Genomic DNA, 27173 nt, shown 5'->3' with positions numbered 1-27173 from the left:
TAATCCCTGCATTCACGCCATTCCTTTAACATTTAGTTAATGTTATCGTTCATTCTTCAAGGATAGTGATACCTCATTTGATTCAAAAACATTCTTTTTTTAAAGTACCTGTACTATCATTGCAACCAATTATTTCAAGTGTACAAGAGTTCTGTTCCATTAGAATCAAAGCTGCATGAAGGGGACAAAAATGTACTTTCAAAGAAAATACATATAATTAATTAACTGTCAAAAACCCCCAACCACAATACAGTCATTTTCAGATCTGATAGAAAATCAATGTTTGAGGAAGGAGTAAAAGTAGGCAAGTGTAAAGGCTCGATAACACAGCAAAGTAAAAGCAACATAAACGGAAAGTGAAGAACGAGACAAAACAGCACGTATTTTTTAAATAAGAGAATGCTTGAGGAATCCTGATTCTGCATCCTCATGGGGGAAATAATTTAAATGCGTTGGAGAGGAGGAAGAACTAAAATAATATTTCAGAAGTTACTATAGAAACACACAATAATTAGACTTGAGAGAAATACTTACGAGCTAGTTCAAAAGAATCCTTCTGTAACTCCAAGAGTACAGCAACGCCAATATTGTCTTTTGTCATAACTCTGTTCAACATAGCTTCTGAGCCATCAGAGTTTGCCATGGCCAACTGGTTGAATTCAACTGTATGGTTCTGAATCAGAGTAAATCTAAAACAGAAATAATACAATACAGTAAAAATATTTTTTATAGGAAGAAAAAGACTATCCCAAATAACCAACTTCCTACAGCAGCAAGTCAAAGAATGGATGATTTCATTGTAATCCTTCGGCATCAAATTGGAATTAACAATCCACAGATTTACATTCAACTACAAAATGAATAATTTAGAAAGACTCTTCATCTATGACAAGGACAACATGGAATACTACAAAAGATTGTTTTCAGAAATTTAAAAAAAATTAGATCATCACTTGACAAGTAACATTGCAGTGAAGAAGAAACAAGGAACTGCTGATGCTAGTTTACACAAACAGACAATAGGTGCTATAGTAAGTAACTCGGTAGATCAAGCAGCATCTCTGGAGAACATGAATCGGTGGTGACATTTTGGGTTGGGACCTTTCTTCAGTCTCGACCCAAAACGTCATCTATCCAAGTTCTCCAGAGATGCTGCCTGACCTGCTGAGTTACGCTAGTACTTTGTCTTTTTTTAAACATTAAAGTAAAGCTGGATTAGCCTGGCTAGACAATATCACTAAATGTCTTCTATATAATCAAATTCTGACTATTTTAGTCCATCTCAAAATGTACTTAGGTTACTTTAACTGGTTCAAACTTTTCTAGAACTGGTTTATTACGATAAAAAATTAGAAAGCTATAAAAATGTCTTTAGCCAACTTACTTTTCAGTCTTATAGAATATTGCACAACCATCTACATGCTTCCGATCAGATTCTGACATTGTCCTAGCTCTAGATTTAGGACTGAAGAAACCTTCGTATCCATGCGTTTTAAGTTCAACCAGGAAAAAGGCAAAGTACTGTTCAGTCTCAACCTCCTGCACATAAACACAAAGGGATTGAGATAACAAGTCTTTTGTTTTTTTTCCCCCCAATTTTCCTTATGACAAAGGAAATGGACATGCAGCCCATTGAATATACTGTATACTATCTCGGAGCAATCATGTGCATCTCATTCCTCCACCAGATTCCCTGCAACTTATTCTCTTACAAGCTGATTTACATTCCCACCCCCTCTTTCCACATAATTTCCCCACACTCCCCTCCTTATTAGGAGTAATTTACAGTACCCCAATTCACCTAACAACCAGCACATATTTGGGACGTGGAAGGATGTGGATACAGTCAGGGAAGATAGATAAAGGGATTAGATGCAAAGTCCACATAGATCACATTGAATGTTAAAATTAAACCAGTCAATGGAACTACAAGAAAGCTGCCCCATCTGCCTCCTCTGTCCCAACGTTAGTGCCTTGCGGCAGATGGCCGGTAAAATTTGTATGGAAATGATTCCACAATCACTATACCACCAATTCCGAGGAAATTAACGTAATTTAAATCCCATTCAATCTCAATGCATCTGCAAATTTGGAAAAAAACAAAATGAAGGAAATATATTGATCACGCAGATTTTTTTTAAATAAAGAGGTTTAGCGAACATGGTACTCATTTACAAATAAAGTATTTGCAACTTTAATATCATAAGCTTTTGCCATAAAGTGCCTCACCTGAAGACTGATGATATCTGCATTGCAGTTCAAAATTTCTTGCATAATAGATTTTTTCCTATATTCCCAGTTCAACGCCCATGCTGGACAGTATCCATACAGCTGCCTTGTGGCATACTTGTCACATAACACGTTGTAGCACATGACTGAGAATAAAGCTGCAAAAACAATGAACCATTCAATAATTTCAAAGAAAAAAATGCATATTTTTAAAAAAGGGCTAGAATAACTCAGCCTATGTGGCAACATCTGTTGAAAAGTACAAAATCACAGGTTTTAATTCCAGAGAGAGGGTTGGCGAGAAACTGAAATAAAGTGATGATGAAACCAGAGAGAGGGGAAAGACCTGTTAATTAAAATAATTTGTTCAGAGATACAAATGGGTGATGAATGAAAACAAAAAACATGGCTGACGCTGCGGGATACAAAACATTACAGACGCCGGAATTTTTTTTAAAGCGCGCTGGAAACACACAGGTCAGGCGGCATCTGTCCCCCGATTCTCTGATTTATTCTTTCTCGAGCAAAACTTACTCTACTTCCTGGGTAAATGCAGAAGATGCTAAACCTGCCCTTTTACATCTTCCCAACACATCTTTCATGGACCCAAACATTCCTTCTAGATAAAGGATGTCTTTCAATTTTTATTGTATTCGATGCTCATAATGTGATTCCCATTGCAAACGGGGAAATCATATGCCAACTGCACGAGAGCTCTTCAGTCCACCAGCGGGGTTTCCAGTAACCTCTCCTTTCAATTAAGCACACTAGTTTAATTCTTACATTTTTCCAATTAAAAAAAAATTAACATAAGCTTGAGGAACAGACAATACACAATAGGTGCAGGAGTAGGCCATTTGGCCCTTCGAGCCAGCACCGCCATTCAATGTGATCATTCATGGCTGATCATCCACAATCAGTACCCCATTCCTGCCTTCTCCCCATATCCCCTGACTCCGCTATCTTTAAGAGCCCTATCTAGCTCTCTCTTGAAAGTATCCAGAGAACCAGCCTCCGCCGCCCTCTGAGGCAGAGAATTCCACACTCAAGTCCACAAACCCTTAATAATCTTACATATTTCAAAAAGATCCCCTCTCATCCTAAATTCCAGAGATTCTAAATTCTAAAATACAAATTCCAGAGATTCTAAATTCTAAACTACAAGCCCAGCCGCTCCATTCTATCAACATATGACAGTCCTGTCATCCCAGAAATTAACTTCGTGAACCTACGCTGCACTCCCTCAATAGCAAGAATGTCCTTCCTCAAATTTGGGGACCAAAACTACACACAATACTCCAGGTGTGGCCTCACTAGGGCACTGTAAAACTGCAGAAGGACCTCTTTGCTCCTATACACAACTCTTCTTGTTATGAAAGCCAACATGCCATTCGCTTTCTTCACTGCCTGCTGTACCTGCATGCTTACTTTCATTGACTGATGAACAAGGACCCCTCAGATCCCATTGTACTTCCTCTTTTCCCAACTTGACACCATTTAGATAAAAATCTGCCTTCCTGTTTTTTTGCTACCAAAGTGGATAACCTCACATTTATCCACATTAAACTGCATCTGCCATGCATCTGCCCACTCACCCAACCTGTCCAAGTCACCCTGCATTCTCATAGCATCCTCCTCACAGTTCACACTGCCACCCAGCTTTGTGTCATCTGCAAATTTGCTAATGTTACTTTGCATCCCTTCATCTTAATCATTGATGTATATTGTAAATAGCTGCGTTCCCAGCACCGAGCCTTGCGGTACCCCACTAGTCACTGCCTGCCATTCTGAAAGGGACCCGTTAATCCCTACTCTTTATTTCCTGTCTGCCAACCAATTTTCTATCCATGTCAGAACTCTACCCCCAATGCCATGTGCCCTAATTTTGCCCACTAATCTCCCATGTGGGACCTTATCAAATGCTTTCAGAAAGCCCAGGTACACTACATCTATTGACTCTCCCTTGTCCATTTTCCTAGTTACATTCTCAATGAATTCCAGAAGACTAGTCAAGCATGATTTCCCCTTCGTAAATCAGACCGATCCTGTTACTGCTGTCCAAATGTCATTTCATCTTTTATGATTGACCAGCATCTTCCCCACCACCGATGTCAGGCTAACTGGTCTATAATTCCCTGTTTTCTCTCTCCCGCCTTTCTTAAAAAGTGGGATAACGTTAGCTACACTCCAATCCACAGGAACAGACCCTGAATCTATAGAACATAGGAAAATTATCACCAATGCGTCCACAATTTCTAGAGCCACCTCCTTAAGTACACTGGGATGCAGACCATCAGGCCCTGGGGATTTGTCAGCCTTCAGTCCCAACAGTCTACCCAACACCATTTCCTGCCTAATGTGGATTTCCTTCAGTTCCTCCGTCACCCCAGATCCTCTGGCCACTAGTACATCAGGAAGATTGTTTGTGTCCTCCTTAGTGAAGAAGGACATAAAGTACTTATTCAACTCATCTGCCATCTCCTTGTTCCCCAAAATAAATTCACCTTTTTCAGTCTTCAAGGGTCCAACTTTGGTTTTAACTCATTTTTTCCTCTTCACATACCTAAAGAAGCTTTTACTATCCTCCTTTACATTCTTGACTAGCTTACCTTCTTACCTCATCTTTTCTCCCTGTATTACCTTTTTAGTTATCTTCTGTTGCTCTTTAAACGCCACCCAATTCCTTGGCTTCCCGCTCATCTTTGCTATGTTGTACTTCTCTTTTAATTTTACTGTCCCTGACGTCTCTTGTCAGCCACGGTTGCCCCTTACTCCCCTTCGAATCTTTCTTCCTCTTTGGAATGAACTGATCCTGCACCTTCTGTATTATTCCCAGAAACACCTGCCATTGTTGTTCCATAGTCATCCCTGCTGTGGTATCTTTCCAGTCTACTTTGGCCAGCTCCTCCCTCATGGCTCCATAGTCCCCTTTGTTCAACTTTAATACTGACACCTCCGATTTACCCTTCTCACTCTCAAATTGGAGATTAAAACTTACCATATTATGGTCACTACCTCCTAATGGCTCCTTAACCTCAAGTTCCCTTATCAAAACCGGTTCATTGCATAACACTAAATCCAGAATTGCCTTCTCCCTGGTAGGCTCCAATACAAGCTGCTCTAAGAATCCATCACCAAGGCACTCCACAAAATCCCTTTCTTGGGGTCCAGTACCAACCTGATTTTCCCAGTCTACCTGCATGTTGAAATCTCCCATAACAACCGTAGCATTATCTTTACGAAGTGCCAATTTTAACTCTTGATTCAACTTACACACTTTATCCAGGCTACTGTTTGTGGGGCCTGTAGATAAGTCCTATTAGGGTCTTTTTAGCCTTACAATTCCTTAGTTCTATCCATACTGACTCCGCATCTCCTGTTTCAATGTCACCCCTTGCAAGGGACTGAATTTCATTCCTCACCAACAGAGCTACCCCACCCCCTCTGCTCACCTGTCTGTATTTTCGATAGGAGGTATACTCTTGAATATTCAGTTCCCAGCCCTGGCCCTCTTGCAGCCATGTCTCTGTAATTCCCACAACATCATAATTGCTAATTTCTAACTGAACCTCAAGCTCGTCTACTTCATTTCTTATACTTCGCGCATTCATATACAACACTCTGACTTCGGTATTCACCTCCCCTCTCACACCGCTCATTATTTGCCCTGTCTCTCTTATCCCTTCTCGAACATTCCTTCCCATTAATTCGGGAGTCTTATGTAACTTTTCCTGTAAACACTTCCCCTTTAACTCCATCCTTATACTCCCAATTTGTCAATCCCTCACCCCCCCCCCCCCCACTAATTAGTTTAAACCCAGAGCTGCCAAGTTTTGTCAGAGCATTTCAGCATTCTAGTACCTGAAAATCAGTATTTTTACGCGGTGCCATTTTGCTGAAAAAAGTGTTTTTTTATGTGCGGTCATAACCATGTAAGAGTACAAGAATGCATAACTTTGTTACCAATTGACATGTCTTCTACACACCTTACTTGACAATGCATTCATTGCCATCTCTTTGTATACTGCTGTTTGAACGGCTGCTTCCTCCTTTTAGCACCAGATGATGATGATGCAGAAACCATTTTGGAAGCCTCCCTCTTCCACTCTCTCTCTCCCCTCTCTCTCCCTCCCTCCCTCTCCCTCCCTTTTTCCATCCCCCACTCTCCCTCTCTCCTTCCTTTTTTTCTCCCTCCCTCCCACTCTCTCTCCCCTTCTCCCTCTCTTAACAGTCTGTGATCCATAGCGCTGTGGCCATAGCGTTATGTGTAAAGCCCAAAGCGCTATGTTAAAGGCAATAGCGCTCCAGCTGGGAGCTCTATTTTTAGAACCTATTGCGCTGTTCTATTCCCACGCGTTAAACTGACAGCGCTGTTTAAACCTGTAGCGGGACAGGCAGATCAAAGCCCACAAAAATAATCCAGATCTTGAAATTTAAAATACTAATAGATTTCATCTGCTATAAATTTTAGAGGTACAGTATGACTTTTTATAACCTTGCATTTTTTAAGCAGCAAGATGAAACAGGAAGTCGGGCTGGTTTTTAAAAAATTCATATTTTACAAAGCAAATCCGTACATCCGTATTCTGATTGCATTTCCGTACAAAATAGGGGAAATCCGTACTACTTGGCAGCTCTATAAACCCACACGTGTAGCCCTAGCAAACTGGCCTGCCAGAACATCGGTCCCCTACAGTTAAGGTGTAACCCGTCCCTTTTGTACAGGTCACCCCTACCAGAGATCCCAGTGGTCTATAAAGCTAAATCCTTGCTCCCTGCACCAGCCCCCCAGCCACACATTTAGATCCCACAACTCCCTGCTCCTGCCCTCACTAGCACGAGGTACTGGAAGCAATCCAGAGATGACCACCCTAGCAGTCCTGCTTTTCAGTCTTCTTCCTAACTCTCTAAATTCATATTGCAGAACCTCCTTCCTCTTCTTCCCGATGTCATTCGTGCCCACGTGCACAACTACTGCCGGCTGTTCAACTTCCCCCTCGAGGATGTTCTGAAGTCGGTCTGTGATATCTTTAACCCTGGCACCAGGGAGGCAACAGACCATCCTAGAACAGGATCTCATCTTACAACTTTATAACCCCAAGATTCAACAATGCATTCAACTTCCGTTAACCAGTCTTTGTCAGAACAGGCTGGCTTGAGTGAAAAGTCAACAACCTCAATTTCCACTCCACAGATGCTGCTTGACCAGGGTGGACATTAGAGCACACCATTATGTCATATTTCTAACAATTGTGCCTTTTTATATCTCACAGTTCCAACCTGGTTTTTCTCATCCTTCTCTCTCTATTCTCTTTCATATCTTTATTTATATCCAGACAGAACAGCTTTGATAACAATAGACAATAGGTGCAGGAGTAGGCCATTCGGCCCTTCGAGCCAGCCATTCAATGTGATCATGGCTGATCATCCCCAATCAGTGCCTTCTCCCCATATCCCCTGACTCCGCTATTTTTAAGAGCCCTCTCTAGCTCTCTTGAAAGCATCCAGAGAACCCGCCTCCACCGCCCTCTGAGGCAGAGAATTCCAGTCTGGCCTTCATCACATCCATTCTGCCAGTACCATCACTACTCGATATTCTGACTATTAACCTATATACAGAACCAAGTGTATTTCTATTGTAGACATTCTCTCAGGGAGCTCCACACACTCTCATTTCTCAAAGTTAAAGCTCCACCCACTCTAATTTCTCAAGTTATTGTTTCCTCCAGTTTTCAGTTTTGATTTAAGCAATTCCAAATTGAGAGGGGTCTTTTGTTTCTTACTTAGTGTTTTTCATTTGTGCAAAATCAGAACTACAAAAATGTCAGAAATGTCGTCACTTCTGGCTCCGCCCTAGATTTTTCTTCTTCCAGTATCATGAACTATTAGGCTTTAAGAAATTAACCCTTTACATCCCACATGATTTTTACAAACAATATTGATAAAGTTATTAACTTCCTTTCATGGAATGTGAATGGCTTAAACCATCCCATTAAGTGGAAAACAATTTTTAAAGTTCTTCGCAGACCAAATGCTCAGATTATTTTTGTTCAGGAAACTCGTGTAAGGCAAGATGACAATCAACGATTTTTCAAGTTTTGGACAGCAGTTTCATTCAAATACACGGGCTAAGGTGAAAGGAGTCTCTATTTTTATTGACTCCTTAATTCCGTTTGTTCATTATGAAACAATTTCTGATCCATATGGTTAATTTTTGGTGATTACTGGTGTTCTTTATAACCAAAATGTTGCTATGGTGAATGTTTATGCACCAAATATTGATCACCCTGAGTTTTTTTTAAACAGTTAATTGCATCCTTTTCTAATTTAAATGAACACTTTTTAATAATGGGTGGAGATTTCAACTGATGTCTGAACCCCTTGATTGACAGATCTACATCTGATCACGTGCTTCCAAATAAATCAGCTAGTTTTATCAATTCTTTTTTACTTGACTCTGGAATGTTAGAAGTTTGAAGATTCTTACACCCAAATGACAAAATAATTTTCTTTTTTTCCCTCATGTATATCAGTTATTCTAGGATTGACTACTTTATAATAGATTCTCGGCTAGCTTCATCGATCACTGCATGCGAGTATGATGCAATTGGTATTTCTGATCACGCACCATTGAAACTATCAATCAAACTACCTGTTCCAAGTTTAGTGCTAAACAATGGCGATTTAATGCTACTTTGCTTCAAGATTTAAATTTTGTTAATTTTATTAAAGATCAGATTGCATTTTTCTTCTTGACAAACTCTACTAAAATATTGGAAATAAATTTTTGATACTGTTTCTGTAGTTTTAGGTATTGATTTACAACCTCATCCTATTACTGCAATTTTTGGGCTACCAATGTTAGATTCAATTCATTTGTCCCATTCCGCCCATCGGATGATTGCTTTTACCACATTAATCGCCAGAAGATCTATTTTATTTAAATGGAAAGACTCCAACCCTCCGACCACACTCCATTGGTACTCTGAAACGATATCATGTTTAAATTTAGAAAAAATCAAGAGTGACATTGTTGAACCCTTGGTTAAATTTGATAAGACTTGGGGAAAATTTATTCAACACTTTCACACAACATAAATTGCTCCCTCTCTAACCGTTATAAAAATTATTTTACCTCTATATGGTGGAACGGACTTGACGACAAACAGGCTTAAATTGTTGAAATTTTCAGCTCAGATTCTGTTTTGCTTTTTTTCCCTTTAGTTTAGGGGGGTTTTGTTTCTTCCTTTTTTCCTTTTTTTTCCTTCTTTTTATCTTTGTGTTATTTTCTACATATGTTTTCTTTTAAACATTTAACTATATTTACATAGAGACCGTGAGGTCTATATTCAATGTGTATTTTGACACTGGACTCATATTTAGGTTATACCTGTTATTAATGTAACCCTGATCCCTATGTATCAATATCCTTGTTATGATTATCATTGGTGGTGGCTGTGGTGGAATGAGCTTCCAGTGAAGGTGGTGGAGGCAGGTTCGTTTTTATCATTTAAAAATAAATTGGATAGTTATATGGATGGGAAAGGAATGGAGGGTTATGGTCTGAGCGCAGGTATATGGGACTAGGGGAGAATACGTGTTTGGCACGGACTAGAAGGGTCGAGATGGCCTGTTTCCGTGCTGTAATTGTTATATGTTATATGGTTATATTATTCTTTTTGTTTTGTTTTTGTTTTTTGGAAAGAAACTAATAAAAAGATTTTAAAAGAATGAAAGATTTTAATAAAGACCATTTTTATACATTTTGGTTTCACCATGTAGAAATCACAGCAGTTTATACATAGTCCCCACCATTTCAGGGCACCATAATGTTTGGGACACAGCAATGTCATGTAAATGAAAGTAGTCGTGCTTAGTATTTTGTAGCATATCCTTTGCATGCAATGACTGCTTGAAGTCTGCGATTCATGGACAGCACCAGTTGCTGGGTGTCTTCTCCGGTGATGCTCTGTTAGGCATGTATCACAACCATCTTTAGCCTATGCTTGTTTTGGAGCTTGTCCCCTTCAGTTTTCTCTTCAGCATATAAAAAGCATGCTCAATTGGGTTCAGATCGTGTGATTGACTTGGCCACTCAAGAATTGACCATTTTTTAGCTTTGAAAAACTCCTGTTGCTTTAGCAGTATGTTTGGGATCATTGTCTTGCTGTAGAATGAACCGCCAGCCAATGAGTTTTGAGACATTTGTTTGAACTTGAGCAGATAGGATGTGTCTATACACTTCAGAATTCATTATGCTACTACCATCAGCAGTTGTATCATCAATGAGGATAAGTGAGCCAGTACCTTCAGCAGCCATACATGCCCAGGCCATAACACCCCCACCACTGTGTTTCACAGATGAGGTGGTATGCTTTGGATCTTGGGCAGTTCCTTCACTCCTCCATACTTTGCTCTTACCATCAATCAATCTGATATAAATTAATCTTCATCTCATCTGTCCACAAGACCTTTTTCCAGAACTGTGGTTGCGCTTTAAAGTATTTCTTGGCAAACTGTAACCCGGCCATGCTATTTTTGCGGCTAACCAGTGGTTTGCATCTTGCAGTGTGGCCTCTGTATTTCTGTTCATGAAGTCTTCTGTGGACAGTGGTCATTGACAAATCCACGCCTGACTCCCGAAGGGTGTTTCTGTTCTGTCATCAGCTGTGGAGGTCTTCCTTGGCCTGCCAGTCCCTTTGCGATTAGTAACTAGTTCCAAACAGTTGATTTTGGTAAGCCTAAGGTTTGGCTGATGTCTAACAGTTTTATTCTTGTTTCTCAGTCTCATAATGGCTTCTTTGACTTTCATTGGCACAACATTGGTCCTCATGTTGATAAACACCAATAAAAGTTTCCAAAGGTGATGGAAAGGCTAGGTGCTGAGAGCTCTCATGTACCTGCATAAAGGTGCCCTGAAATGGGGGGACTATGTATAAACACAGCTGTAATTTCTACATGGTGAAATCAAAATGTGTAAAAATACCCTTTAATAAAATCTGACAATGTGCACTTTAACATGTGATTTTTTTTCTATTACAAATCTCAAATTGTGGAGTACAGAGGCAAATAAAATAATGATGGGTCTTTGTCCCAAACATTATGGAAGGCACTATATCATGAGATCAACCAGGAAACACGACAGCTTGGATCTGGGCGTGGCTAATGAGGCATGTTTATTAATTTACTGCAGAGTAAAAGATCTACCAGGAAGTAGAGATCATAACATGATATAATTTAATATGGTGCAATTTAGTATGCTGACTCTGAGAAGCCGACTATGACCAACCATGGAGAGTATCAAATAATTCAAAATGGAGGGTAAAGTTAGTGGCAGTTAAACAGGAAAAAAAAATCAGAATCTAAACACAAAAGATAATTGAAGCAGCAAAACTGAGAGCAAACTAGTAAGAAATGTAAACAGTAATGACAAGGGCATATATAAAAAAGAGATCCAAGCCAACTTGGAACAAAGAATGAGATTAAGGAAATTGTTAAGGGATATGGAAATGGCATAGAAGTTTCGAATCAGTTTTTACTAAAGATCATAGGGGGGCGCAAGATAGACCACTATGCAAAATCCAATGGACTGATGTGTAGTACGCTACATACACATACATATACATACATAGCACTTGCAACACACAAAGGTCTGTGCAGCCCACGTGCCGTCAGCGCTGCTTCAAGTCGTCAATTACAAGCGGGGCTGAAGGCAGCTGAAATTCTGCCTTTGCAGTACTGCGCATGCACAGCAGCCTTCTGCGCATGCGCAGCTGAAGCTCCTTGGCGGGTTTTTCAAATATGGATTGTCATTATTTTTTAAGAGTATTTTTTAATGTATTACTTTGTGATGACATCTGGTCACGCGTGTGACATTTTGTTTCATTTTCTAAAGAATGTGCCTAAGCAGTCGTTTTCTCAATAATGATCGCTGAGCCAACCTCTGATTGGCAAGCTGAAAAAAGCACTTTTGTCTCAACTCACTGATATCCTCTGTCGATACAATATTACCTTCAACAAAAGGGCTCTTGAAACCTAACCTTTTCTGATGTTGAAAGCCTCCAGGAAGTCCAAATACAGAATCGACACTGATTTGTCTGGCACCTCCTTTTAATCTGAACAAAATTACAAGAGCACACTTAAGTGCTCTCCGTCTAAAAACCTCTCTCTTGCCCGCTGGCTGACATGCTCACTCATGTCAGCCGCTTCCCGCAAATCCTTAAACTCCGACAGCGGGTTCAAGGGACCAATTGAGGTTACTTGGCTGTGGGAATTTAAGGATTTGCGGGAAGCGGCTGACATGAACGAAGCCGGTGAGCGGCAGGTGAGAGATATTCAGTCGGAGAGCACTGTCAGAGGTGAGCGGGGGCCGGCAGAAGGGGCTGTCTGGTCCCGGCGGCCGCACGCAGCCACCCGAGCTACTCTCCCCTCGGCCACAATGCGGTGGCTCTGTGCCCGGAGCGTTGCAAGTGGGTTACTGGCCTGATCCCTGACCCCCTCCTACACTACGCTCCTTCCCTCCCCGCAACTATACCCCGGGCCAGACTCCCCAAATGCTGTGAAAGGAGCTCTCCCCCCCCACACTGGGAAATACGGTATTTTAAAACATATAGCACCAAGAAATGTACTTACCACATTATTGGTGCACGAACTCCATTCTTCTCTCTTTGTTTCCTAAGATACTCTTAAAATAATGACAATCCATATTTGAAAAACCCGCCAAGGAGCTTCAGCTGCGCATGCGCAGAAGGCTGCTGCGCATGTGCAGTACTGCAATGGCAGAATTTCAGCTGCCTTCAGCCCCGCTTGTAATTGACAGCTTGAAGCAGCGCTGACGGCACGTGGGCTGCACAGACCTTCGCGTGTTGCAAGTGCTGCGGATGAAAGGCACGGAGAATTATGCCTACCTAAGAGATCGATCTCTTCGATAGGCATAATTCTCCCATGCCTTTACTATTTACATTTATATTTAACGATTACCATTTCATAATGGTTCGTCAGGCACGTGCCTGATATATATATATGTGTGTGTGTATGCGTGTGTTTATATTATATAAAAAAACATTTAAAAACACATAAACTGTTTCCCCGCAACGCTGATGACAGCAAGTTTAATACAAAAATCAATTCAAACACTAGCCATTAAAAGGAAAATTAAAAAAACCATTTAAAAACACACAAACTGTTCCCCCGCAACGCTGATTACACTGTGAGAGGCATAACTGAAGTCTGGTCGGGTTTACTGAAATGGCGGACGGTACGCTCCGTAGCGTACTACACGTCAGTCCATTGGATTTTGCATGAGTGGCCTATCTTGCGCCCCTCTATGATCTTTAGTAAAGACTGATTCGAAACTTCTATGCCATTTCCATATCCCTTAACAATTTCCTTAATCTCATTCTTTGTTCCAAGTTGGCTTGGATCTCTTTTTTATATATGCCCTTGTCATTACTATTTGAAAAACCCGCCAAAACCCAACAGACCTCCGCGGGTTGCAAGTGCTGCGGATGAAAGGCACAAGAGGGGGGGCGGGGGCAGGGCAGAGGAACAACTCCAGGACTGTTTGGAGTCTGTAGACTGGGCAATGTTCAGGGACTTGGCAATGGACCTGAACGAATATGCCACAGTCGTTACAGACTTCATAAAGAAATGTGTGGAGGACTGCATCCCAACAAGAAGCCTTGGATGAACCATGAGATCCGCACTCTTCTGAAGTCCAGATCACGGGCATTCAGGTCGGAAGATACAGAGGCCTATAAGATGTTCAGATATGACCTAGGTAAGGCCATCAAAAAGGCCAAAAGGGACCTGCTCCAAGCTGGAGGATGAGACGGATGTTCGGCAACTGTGGCAGGGCTTGAATGCCATCACCTCCTATAAGGTGAAATCAGGAGGCAGCTCAAATGTCAGTGAAACATCACTCCCTGATGAGCTCAATGCGTTTTACGCATGCTTTGATAAGGAGAACACTGATGTGCCTTCCCGAGCCCCAATTCGCCGTGATGATATTTCCGTCACAGTCACAGAGGCCGACGTCAGAACATCCTTCCCCCTGAAGATTCAACAAGATGTTGAACCCTCGGAAAGCGCCTGGACCTGATGGCATAACCTGTCCTGTTCTAAAAACCTGTGCGGACCAACTGGCTGTGGAGTTTTTACAGACCTCTCAACCTCTCACTTCTGAGGTCTGAGGTTCCCACCTGCTTTAAAAAGGCATCAATTATACCGGTGCCCAAGAAGAGCAAGGTGACATGACTCAATGACTATTGACCAGTGGCACTAACGTTTGTGGTGATGAAGTGCTTTGAGTGGTTGATTATGGCGCATCTCAACTCCTACCTCGACAACAACCTCGACCCACCGCAGTTCGCTTACTGCCATAACAGATCAACGGTGGATGCGATCTCACGGGCTCTCCACTCTGCTATGGACCACTTGGACAACAAAAATTCATATGTCAGGCTGTTATTCATTGACTACGGCTCGGCATTTAATACAAACATCCCCTCCAAGCTGGTTACCAAGCTCTCAGTCTCCGCGCATCCCTCTGCAATTGGATCCTCGACTTCCTCATCCACAGACCACAATCTGTCCGTATTGGTGGAAATGTGTCATCCTCGATAACAATCAGCACGGGAGCGCCAACAATCAGCAAGGCTGCGTGCTCAGCCCTCAGCTTTACTCACTCTATACTCATGACTGCGTAGCCAGACATAGTGCAAACTCCTTCATCAAGTTCGCCGATGACACCACTGTTGTGGGACGAATCACTGATGGGAACGAGTCAGAGTATAGAAGTGAGATAGACCGATTGACCAAATGGTGCCAGCACAATAACCTGGCTCTCAACACTAGCAAAACCAAGGAACTGATGGTGGTCTTTGGAATGGGTAGGATACGGACACACAATCCCGTTTATATCCCGATGGTGGAAAGGGTCAAGAACTTCAAATTCCTGGGCGTGCACATTTCCGAATATCTTTCCTGGTCCCAGCACACTGATGCAATCATAAAGAAAGCACATCAGTGTCTCTACTTCCTGAGAAGACTACGGAGAGTCAGTATGAGGACTCTCTCGAATTTCTACAGGTGCACAGTTGCATCGTGGCTTGGTTCGGCAACTTGAGCGTCCAGGAGCGGAAAAGGATGCAGAAAGTTGTGACCACTGCCCAGTCCATCATCGGCTCTGACCTCCCCACCATCGAAGGGATCTATCGCAGTCGCTGCCTCAAAAAGGCAGCCAACATCATCAACGGCCCACACCATCCTGGCCACGCACTCATCTCTCTGCTACCATCGGGCAGAAGGTACAGGAGCCCGAGATCTATTACATCCAGGTTCAGGAACAGCTTCTTCCCCACAGCCATCAGGCTATTAAACTCACCAACAAACAGACTCTGAACTGTAACAGACTATTGCATAATATCTGCTTATTTATGTGTATATTGAACTGAATGGTTCTGTATTTTTGCTTACAATATTATGCTGTGCTGCAGCAAGCAAGAATTTCATTGTCCTATCTGGGACACATGACAATAAATTCTTGACTTGACATGCCATTCGCTTTCTTCACTACCTGCTGTACCTGCATGCTTACTTTCATAGACTGATGAACAAGGACCCTCAGATCCCATTGTACTTCCTCTTTTCCCAACGACACTATTTAGATAATCTGCCTTCCTGTTTTTTGCTACCAAAGTGAATCACATTTATCCACATTAAACTGCATCTGCCATGCATCTGCCCACTCACCCAACCTGTCCAAGTCACCCTGCATTCTCATAGCATCCTCCTCACAGTTCACACTGCCACCCAGCTTTGTGTCATCTGCAAATTTGCTAATGTTACTTTGCATCCCTTCATCTAATTCATTGAAGTATATTGTAAATAGCTGCGGTCCCAGCACCAAACCTTGCGGTACCCCACTAGTCACTGCCTGCCATTCTGAAAGGGACCCGTTAATCCCTACTCTTTGCTTCCTGTCTGCCAACCAATTTTCTATCCATGTCAACACTCTACCCCCAATACCATGTGCCTAAATTTGCCCAGTAATCTCCCATGTGGGACCTTATCAAATGCTTTCAGAAAGTCCAGGTGCACTACATCCACTAGCTCCCCCTTGTCCAATTTCCCAGTTACATCCTCAAAAAATTCCAGAAGACATCAAGAATGATTTCCCCTTCGTAAATTCACTATTTCATCTTTTATGATTGACTCCAGCATCTTCCCCACCACCGATGTCAGGCTAACGGGTCTATAATTCAGTTTTCTCTCTCCTGCCTTTCTTAAGAAGTGGAATAACATTAGTTACCCTCCAATCCACAGAAACAGATCCTGAATAAAAAGAATATTGGAAAATTATCACCAATGCTTCCACGATTTCTAGAGCCATTTCCTTAAGTACCGTGGGATGCAGACCATCAGGCCCTGGGGATTTATCTGCCTTCAGTCCCATCAGTCTACCCAACACCATTTCCTGCCGAATGTGGATTTCCTTCAATTCCTCTGTCACCCCAGATCCTCTGGCCACTAGTAGTACATCAGGAAGATTGTTTGTGTCCTATTTAGTGAAGACGGATCCAAAGTACCTGTTCAACTCGTCTGCTATTTCCTTGTCCCCATAATAAATACACCTTTTTCAGTCTTCAAGGGTCCTACTTTGGTCTTAACTCATGTTTTCCTCTTCACATACCTAAAGAAGTTTTTACTATCCTCCTTTATATTCTTGGCTAGCTTACCTTTGTACCTCATCTTTTCTCCCCATATTGCCTTTTCAGTTATCTTCTGTTCTTTAAACAGTACCCAATCCTCTTGCTTCCCACTCATCTTTGCTATGCTGTACTTCTTCTCTTTTATTTTTAATAAAAATAAAAGAGAAGTATTTTTAATACTTCCCTTGTCAGCCACAGTCATCCCTTACCTCCCTTGGAATCTTTCTTCCTCTTTGGAATGAACTGATCCTGCACCTTCTGTATTATTCCCAAAAATATCTGCCATTGTTGTTCCAGTGTCATCCCTGCTAGGGTATCTTTCCAGTTAACTTTGGCCAACTCCTCCCTCATGGCTCCATAGTCCCCTTTGTTTAACTATAACATGGACACCTCCGATTCATCCTTCTCCCTCTCAAATTGTAGATTAAAACTTACCGTATTATGGTCACTACCTCCTAATGGCTCCTTAACCTCAAGTTCCCTTATCAAATCCGGTTCATTGCACAACACTAAATCCAGAATTGCCTTCTACCTGGTAGGCTCCAGGCTCCAGTACAAGCTGCTCTAAGAATCCATCATAAAGGCCCTCCACAAACTCCCTTTCTTGGGGTCCAGTACCAACCTGATTTTCCTAGTCTACTTGCTCTAGTCTACTTGAAATTTCCTAGTCTACTTGAAATCTCACATAACAACTGTAGCATTACCTTTATGACTTGCCAATTTTAACTCTGGATTCAACTTGCACCCCATATCCAGGTGTGTGTTTGGGGGCCTGTAGATGTCCCATTAGGGTCATTTTACCCTTACAATTCCTTAGTTCTATCCATACTGACTCCACAGCTCCTGTTTCAATGTCACCCCTTGCAATGGACTGAATTTCATTCCTTACCAACAGAGCTACCCCACCCCCTCTGCCCACCTGTCTGTCTTCCCCATAACCTGGAAGGGTGCAGCTCACCAACTCAAGAAGCTCATCGCCAATCAGGACAATGCAGCACACTCAACTGGTATACCTTCACAATTGGTACTTAACGCCGACAATGTGTACGATTCACAACACGCACTGCAGTTATTTACCTGGATTACAACAGTATTTCCATAAATTGCAACATAACTTCAAGATGGCCAAGTGCAGGTGGGGTACATGAATACCACCACCTGCACATCCCCTCCAAGTTGTACATAATTCTAACAAAATACATTGTTAATGCTTCATCATAATGCTTCATCTTTGTTGAGTCCAAGTCCTAGAAACGCTACCCAGAGGAACAGTGGGAGTTACTCCGCCAGAAGCACTGCTGCAGTTCAAGGTGGTAGTTAATCACCACCTTCTGAAAGGCAATACATACTAGTCTCGCCAGTGACTCGCCAGATCTCAAGGTGAAAGAAAACCGGATTCAATGCAGATTTTTGGCTTGCAAAATAGAAGGCAATGGGAAGTGTGTGTGTGTGTGCGTGTGCGTGTGTGTGTTTTATTTTACTAATTACTAAAATAGAGGATTAAATTCATGACCTTCTGATCTCAAGATCCACTTTGAAAAGCTTCTAATTGTATTGCAATTGCTAGTTTTTGCTGCACTGAAATTCAACATTTTACATCAATCAAGACAATTTACTTCACCTGAGGGATGTGCCTTCTCTGGTTCTTGTACGACAACCCATGATCGAGGTGGTGGCTGGTCTTGCTGAACTATTAACAAAAACCAAACATTAATTCAATATAATTTGTACAATTAAATAAAAACTGTAGGTTGTGTTACTTACTTCTTTTTGAAGTACCTGCCAAATTATCAAGCAGGTAATTCAGCAGCCTACGTGTTCCATCTGGTTCCTGATGGAGACTAAGGATTTCTTGTGCCAGAGGGTTGCCTACAAATCATATTAAAGTTTCAGCTAACCAGTTTGCAAATCAATTGTGGACAGCAACTTTATTTGCTATGATTACAAATAATATTTTAACCTCATATACTTGCAGGCTCTTCACTTGATCATACATATTTAATCAATGTGCTACTTTAGTTCAGGCAACCACAACACCTTTTACTTTATTTCTATTTCATCAAATCTATCATGGTTCCAAATAGCCCCTAATAATTAAAAGACGTGTGGTAAATGTAAGCACTCAGACTTAAAAGTAACTTAAACTTAAAAACTCTCTCAGTAATTAATTAACTCGGTGGTCTGAAGAACCATGTATTGGAGCGCTATTGTACTCATCTAATAAAAACATAGGAATATCAGTGAAACAATTTGAAGGCCCGTGTTTTAAGGATTATTAGGCTAAAGTTTAAACAACAATTTAAAGCAAATTTATTTGATAAAATGTGGGGTGGAACTTGAAGGATCCTAACAATTAACATTCACTCCGAGCTGATGTCAGGATTGGACTCGAGTAACAAATTATGACAATCTTGCAATTTTCTCAGGATTAAACAGTTTCCCCAAAATATGACTTCATAACATTTTGGAAGATTGAAGCATATGGAACCCTTCACATTGCAAGTCTGATGTCATTTGAGATTTCATTCATTCACAAGATTAACTTTTTAGCATGGTATTTACGTTTTTTGTTTCTCAACCTAAAAAAGAAACCAATCTCTTGCCTACAGATTCCATCCTCAGTGTATGAGGAAGTCTAACTGCGATCTTTTACAATGTTGCTACTGACTTTTAAAAGCAGATTCAAGTAAATGTATGCAGAAGTTGTTTAAAAACAGCTGGAATAGCAAGAAATATCGAAGATGAGTCCCGACCCGAAATGTCATCTATCCATGTTCCCCAGGAGTGCTGCCTGACCCGCTGATTTACTCCATCCTTGTGTGTCTTCACTAATATGGTCGTTTTAGATCAGATTGAATAATAGCTAAGAATGATAGCAGATTATATTTTAGACTATAGGGCAATAGGCAAGCTTAGTTGCACTGTGCCTCCAAGTCCTTGAACCATTTGTTAATAGGATTAATATAAGACTGTTGAAAAACTTCTCTATTTAACTTATCTAAACCGATCATAATCTTGCAAACTTCTATCAAATCTCCTTTCAAACTTTAACTGATCAGCATCAATTAATTTCCCAAATCTTTATTAACTGGGAATTTATTCAATGTAATGAATACAGCACAATTTTCTTAGTCATTATCCCTCTAAGCTATGCATTCAAATACAATCGGGCAATTCATTTCCCATGTATGTGTGCTGCTCAGTATTCTGCTTATATTATGTTATAACTACCATCTTTAACAATCAGCGGTAAATACAGTTTCTCATCTCCTTCCAATCTAAAAGTCATTACCTCCAAGGTCTGTTCCCTTATTTGATATCACTTCTATAATTAGCAATCGTGCATCACACTAAACTAGAAGGCTTGATCTTACTAGTCAACAGGTGACAAACAACAACAGCAATCTTACAAACAAACTACTTGAGAGAATTTACAAACATAGAAAAAGAGTTTTAAAAGTGAGATGAATACTTAATTATCAATTAAGTCATCAAGTTGTAGAGTCATAGAAACCGGTAGGGTATAGCTTCAATTTACAATCTATTAAACTATGTAGGTCTGTGGGTAGGTGCTTATATTTCTACGATTACAAGAACGGGTTTGGCAGCCTTTTCCTGCCACTCCATCATGTCCACCCACACATACAATCAAGTAGCCTACCAACAACCATACTGCTCACACTTTCAAAGCAACCATTTCACAAATTCCAGAAGCCAAATAACAATAGTAAAATTATACTTCACTGGTAATCGATGATATCCAGAATGAAGAAAAGAAAACAAATATATTGTAATACAATAAACAAAAATGTATTTATGAAGAGGATAAAATCGAATTAATTTCATGATGGATATCTTACCTTTCAAACCCAGGGTCTGTAATTGAAACAACTTTCCAAGTTCAAATGGTAGAACCCGTAACAGGTTATTGTTCAAAAGCAGTTCCCTGAATTAATAAAGAGGATTAAAACAGTTCAATACGTGTACAACAAAAGATTTTATGAAAGCTATTTCTCATCTACTTGTGGAAGGAAAACATCTGTTGCTGACAGTTTCTGAATGTGCCAAGGGCACCAGATTACTGAGAGTTAAAAGCATAATAATTTTGCATAACAGATTGGAGAAGTGGCACATAGTTATTAAATGTACAAATCACAGTACATAGAATCAAAATATGCTATTGCATGGCAAATATCTAGGACTAGGACAATTTACTTCCCTTCAGAAACAGCCCCATCCTCAATTGAGAATTTCCCGGAGTTGCATAATAATCACCCCCGAATATTATCACAAAAGGTTAGTCAGTAATTTAAATCAGTAATACCTTAGAAACATTACACCTGGAAGAGATGAGACTCCTCCTAGCAGGCAAAGCAGACCACTTCCAAAAGACGTGGTCTGCATTTATGGAACTATTACAAGCATAAGGTGCAATAGTAATCTAAAAAAATAAATGGTTTTTAAAACACGGTTGGTATATCCTTTTTTGTGGAGTTTTGTGTTATAATAGAGCGATTGTTTCTCCTTTTTTTCCTTTTCTTTCTAGGGTCTATTTCCTTTCTTTACTTCCTTCTCTAACTTCTTCTCTAAGGGGCTTTCTTTTCCCAACACTTTCCTGCACCTTCACGACTCTTGCTCACTTTCCTTACTTCTTTTATTTCTACCTTTTTTAAAGCTCGAAAAACGAAGTGGTACAACAAATGTAATAAGATATATGTGATGTTTATTACTGTAATTTACTGTACTTCTAATAAAAAATAAATTAAAATCAGTAATACCTTTTAAAAAAACTATATAATTGTTAAGCCCATGCCAAGCAATCTTCCTGGCCTCAAAAGGCAACAAATTGAACTGTTCATGTCTTATTTCAGCATTTAGCCAGAACTATTTAACATTTTTAATTTTTCTCAAGAGTTTAAATGTATTTTTGCTCTCTTGTACTTTAGTCCAATCCAATCTTTCATTCTTCATCATTACACCAAATTACACCTCCATTGAACTTCTGATTCTCTCAAACTTTATTTACAACTTCATATTTTCTTCTTGCAGAAGTAGTGGTCATTTGGCCCATCTCGTCCGCCCGCTCTAAGCAATCCCAGTTTTCCACTCATTTTTCTATAATCTATTTTCCCAGAAAAACAAATTATAGATTTGGAGATGGAGAAAAACAGAAAATATACAGACCACATTCATGGAAAGAAAAACATGTGGTTTCAGAACAATAATATTTCACCAGAGCTTTTTCCTCAACTCAGTGCCTGTCATTACGTAAATGGCTGTTTCATATCTATATTACTAAATCTCTGACCTTGACCGCTTTTGGCCCACTGTGCTGCGATTTCTGACAGAACGCCGCCACCTAAGGCCGTCATTTTTGGCCACCTCGCTCAGAGCCCCCCTCCGCCTTACGGGTGCGGAGGATTTTCCCCATCGATGACAAATCAGAGAGATATTAATGTTTGTAAAAAATCACAATTCTCCCTGCTGCCCATACTGGAGGGAGGGGGAGGGACTATAAAACCAGGAAGTGGTGTGCCTCACTCACACTCTGCAAGATGGATGAAGCCAAGGGTCACGTCTCTCTGAGCTCTGAATAAAACTGAACAAATGTCTACACAACTGTGAGTACCCTTAATGTGGTTTGAAGTAAAAAGGCACTGCCTGCAAATGGTTGTTTGGGTGCTTTGGCTTGAAGTTGAAAGGCACTACTTACTGCAAATGATAGCTTGGGAGGTTTGACTTGAAGTTGAAAGGCACTACTTACTGCAAACGGTGGCTTGGGTGTTTTACTTGAAGTTGAAAGGCACTACTTACTGCAAATGGTGGCTTGTGTGCTTTGGTTTGAGGTTGAAAGGCACTACTTACTGCAAATGGTGGCTTGGGTGCCTTGGCTTGAAGTTGAAAGGCACTACTTACTGCAAATGGTGGCATGAAGTTGAAAGGCACTACTTACTGCAAATGGTGGCTTGGGTGCTTTGGCTTGAAGTTGAAATGCACTATTTACTGCAAATGGTGGCTTGGGAGCTTTGGCTTGAAGTTTAAAGAAAATCACCATTCTCTCTGCTGCACCTGCTGGAGGGAGGGGGAGGGACTATAAAACCAGGAAGTGGTGTGCCTCACTCAGTGTCTGCCAGATGAATGAAGCCAAGGCTCACGTCTCTCTGAGCTCTGAATAACACTGAACAAATGTATACACAACTGTGAGTACCCTTAATGTGGTTGGAAAATGAAAATATGGTTTGTTTGAAGTAAAAAGGCACTGCCTACAAATGGTTGTTTGGGTGCTTTGGCTTGAAGTTGAAAGGCACTACCTACTGCAAATGGTGGCTTGGGTGCTTTGGCTTGAAGTTGAAAGGCACTACTTACTGCAAATGGTGGCTTGGGAGCTTTGGTTTAAAGTTGACAGGAACTACTTACTGCAAATGGTGGCTTGGGAGCTTTGGTTTAAAGTTGACAGGAACTACTTACTGCAAATGGTGGCTTGGGAGCTTTGGTTTAAAGTTGAAAGGCACAACTGACTGCAAATGGTGGCTTGGGTGCCTTGGCTTGAAGTTGAAAGGCACTACTTACTGCAAATGATGGCTTGGGTGATTTGGCTTGAAGTTGAAAGGCTCTACTTACTGCAAATGGTGGCATCAAGTTGAAGCACTACTTACTGCAAATGGTGGCTTGGGTGCTTTGGCTTGAAGTTGAAATGCACTATTTACTGCAAATGGTGGCTTGGGAACTTTGGATTAAAGTTGAAAGGCACTACTTACTGCAAATGGTGGCTTGGGTGTTTTGCTTGAAGTTGTAAGGCACTACCTACTGCACATGGTGGCTTGGGTGCTTTGGCTTGAAGTTGAAAGGCACTACTTACTGCAAATGGTGGCTTGGCTGCTTTGGCTTGAAAGTCACTACTTACTGCAAATGGTGGCTTGGGTTCTTTGGCTTGAGGTTGAAAGGCACTACTGACTGCAAATGGTGGCTTGGGAGCTTTGGTTTAAAGTTGACAGGCACTACTTACTGCAAATGGTGGCTTGGGAGCTTTGGTTTAAAGTTGAAAGGCACTACTGACTGCAAATGGTGGCTTGGGTGCCTTGGCTTGAAGTTGAAAGGCACTACTTACTGCAAATGGTGGCTTGGGTGGTTTGGCTTGAAGTTGAAAGGCACTACTTACTGCAAATGGTGGCTTGGGTGCTTTGCTTGAAATTGAAAGGCACTACTTACTGCGAATGATGGCTTGGGTGCTTTGGCTTGAGGTTGAAAGGCACTACTTACTGCGAATGATGGCTTGGGTGCTTTGGCTTGAAGTTGAAAGGCACTACTTACTGCAAATGGCAGCTTGGGTGCTTTATCTTGAAGTTAAAAGGCACTACTGCAAATGCACTTTCTTCCTGTTTGCACTGTATATTGATTTTAGATAAAACGCTACCACTTTCGGCAGTGATTTTTGGCCCTTACTCAGTCCCCCCTCCGCTGAGCAGGTGCAGAGAATTCTTCCCATCAGTGAAAAATAAGTGTTATTAGTGTTTAACAAATGTTGAGAATCTCTATCCTGTCAATCACGCCCTGAAAGCCACACCTTTTCCAGTGGGAGGGGGAGGGGTTATAACACCCGGAAGTGTGGGTGTGGCTCAGTGTCTGCATGATGGGGGAGGGAGAGGTCATGACTCTGTCTGAGCTGTAAATCAACTGAACACACTGAATGTCTACTGAACTGTGGGTTTGGTGTTTTGTGTGATTTTATGGTGGTTTCACCCTGCATGAAATGGCATGAAGCTGCATTTGAATTTGGTGGCCTTGCACCCTGCTTGAAGTGGAATAAAACTGTACTTGAATTTGGCGGCCTTGCATCCTGCTTGAAGTGTTATGAAACTGCACTTGAATTTGGTGGCCTTGCACCCTGCTTGAAATGGAATTTCAAGGAATAGTCATGAGTCAACTGCCAGCCTACCAGCCGTGAATGAGCTGCCAGCAGATCAGGCTTGAAGGACTGAGCTGCCACCCCCAAGAACCCATACCAGCACTCCAGAAAGCCCCCCCACTGGCCACCAATATTGGAATTGGTGGAGAGGTGGAATATTGCGTCGGGGGACCAGCCTTCCCGTGTGAACATGGGACACAACGGGTTCCACTTAGTCTAGTGTTTTCTATTTTCATTCAATTCCAACATTTTCCCAATATATTAGATGCCTGTACCTTCAGTTTTGGCAGCAATTGTCGGCAAACAAACAATCAACTCAATTTAAATCATTGAAGAAAATGCTACCGCTGTTCAGTCATTATTGAGCAAGTTTATACAAATAACAATTACTACATGGTGTTCAAGTTGCAATCCTCAGTTGCTCCTTGCTGAAAAGGCGAATATGAAATGCAACAATCACCTGTTTCATACTGCCTGCACAGTGAAGAAACAACCCCAAAAACTTGCCAATAATTATGCAGAACAGCACCAGAAATAGAAGGCTGCCATTGGGCTCATCAAAATAGCAAGAGAGATGTATCCTTGACCATGTATTTCTTCAGTTTCAAGAAAGCAATTGAAATCGCCAAAAAAGAAAGACAAGATGGGGTGTACAGAAGGGGGGGGGGGGGGAAACAAGAGACACAGACATGGATTTTCAATCTGCTAACTGGAAGCAGACAGTGTAAATCAATATTTTGTTTGATTATCAATCCATTTGGAAAGTACATGACATAGTTAAAGCAGCATGATTTTAGACAACATTTCCATTAACATTCAATGGAGGTCAGGAAGAAGTTGAGTGAAACATTGAAATATGAATGATGATATCAATTTTTGCAAAACTTGAAACAGAGAACATTTGCTCATGACTAAAATGTTAAGAACCCTCATCTAAACTATGAATCGTAACTCACCGATCGATATTGGCTCTATTACGTTTGTTTTAATTCATTCATTTCAAAATTCTTCCATACGCTCCCTACCTCTAGACAATTTGATCCACAAGTCACCATCTCCTCCAGCCCCAGGTGACACATAATTAAACAAGCAGGTTCAACAAACATCTTCATCTTAACACTGGCTGGTTCCAAATTGAGGGTGTTAAAGACAAGGCTGTAACATTCACTATTTTAAACCAGATGCACTTTGCTAATAAAACCACCTTGGCTTCCTCTCTATCTCCACCATCATGGAAGTCAGTCTGCAGCTAATTCAATTCACTACAGGTGATATAAAATAAAAGTTAAGAGTACTAGGCAAAGGTTTTAAGACCAGACAGCATTCAGATTACAGCAGTAAAAACCTATGGTCACGAAGTAACCACAACTTCCAGTCAAGCTGTTGCATTACAACTATGAAAATAGCTTTTAGCCAAATGCATTATTTCAACATAGAACCTCCATGCCTGCAGGGTATACAATCTATGCTTTTGACGAGGTTACTGCAGCAGCATCCATCAAACCTGTGACCTATACTAACAAGAACCTGTCGACAATGGGGACAGGTTCATGACAACATCAAAGATAGATACAAAAAGCTGGAGTAACTCAGCTCAAAGTAACAGGCAGCATCTCTGGAGAGAAGGAATGGGTGATGTTTCGGGTCGAGACTCTACTTCAGACTGGCTAGGGATAAGAGAAACGAGGGATATACGGAGATAAAGAACAATAAATGAAAGATATGCAAAAAACTAACAATGATAAAGGAAACAGGGCATTGCTAGCTGTTTGTACGGGAAAATGATAAAGTGTGACTTGGGTGGGGGAGAGATAGAAAGAGAGAGGGAATGCCAGGGCTACCTGAAGTGAAAGAAATATACCACTGGGCTGTTAGCTGCCCAACCGAAATATGAGATGCTGGTCCTCCAATTTGCGTTTAGCCTCAATCTGACAATGGAGGGGACCAAGGCCAAAAGGTCTGTGGAGGAATAGGAATGAGAATTAAAGCGTCCAGCAACCGGGAGATCAGGTAGGTTCAAGCGGGGCTGAGCGAAGGTGTTCCGCAAAACAATCGCCCAGTCTGCGTTTGGTCTCACCGATGTATAAGAGCCCACATCTTGAACAACGGATACAGTAGATGAGGTTGGAGGAGATGCAAGTGAACCTCTGCCTAACCTGAAAGGATTGTCGATGTCCCTGGACAGAGTCAAGGGAGGAAGTGTAGCAACAGGTGTTGCATCTTCTGCGGTTGCAGGGGGAGGTACCAGGGGAGGGGGTGGTTTGGGTGGGAAGGGATGAGTTAACCAGGGAGTTGCAGAAACGGGTGGAGGTGGGAAAATGTGACTA

The 27173-nt window shown here is 41.3% G+C and overlaps 1 protein-coding gene across 5 annotated transcripts in view; it reads right to left on the bottom strand.

Moving 5' to 3' along the window:
• The window catches only part of cnot6 (CCR4-NOT transcription complex subunit 6), an 86107-nt gene that overhangs the window by 14770 nt on the left and 44164 nt on the right, over positions 1 to 27173 (bottom strand). For all 5 annotated transcript variants that reach the window (XM_033029414.1, XM_033029415.1, XM_033029413.1 and 2 more), the window contains 6 exons: positions 20801 to 20886; positions 18705 to 18809; positions 18562 to 18630; positions 2230 to 2387; positions 1385 to 1539; positions 535 to 689 (listed from right to left, as the gene is read on the bottom strand). In XM_033029414.1, coding sequence (XP_032885305.1) covers positions 535 to 689; positions 1385 to 1539; positions 2230 to 2387; positions 18562 to 18630; positions 18705 to 18809; positions 20801 to 20886 — 728 coding nt within the window. The remainder of the gene's footprint in view (positions 1 to 534; positions 690 to 1384; positions 1540 to 2229; positions 2388 to 18561; positions 18631 to 18704; positions 18810 to 20800; positions 20887 to 27173) is intronic.

This window comes from Amblyraja radiata, chromosome 11 (assembly GCF_010909765.2).
Source record: "Amblyraja radiata isolate CabotCenter1 chromosome 11, sAmbRad1.1.pri, whole genome shotgun sequence".
Lineage (NCBI taxonomy): Eukaryota > Metazoa > Chordata > Chondrichthyes > Rajiformes > Rajidae > Amblyraja > Amblyraja radiata.
The sequence above is the reverse complement of the archived record's forward strand: the minus strand, read 5'-3'. Positions and strand labels throughout refer to the sequence as shown.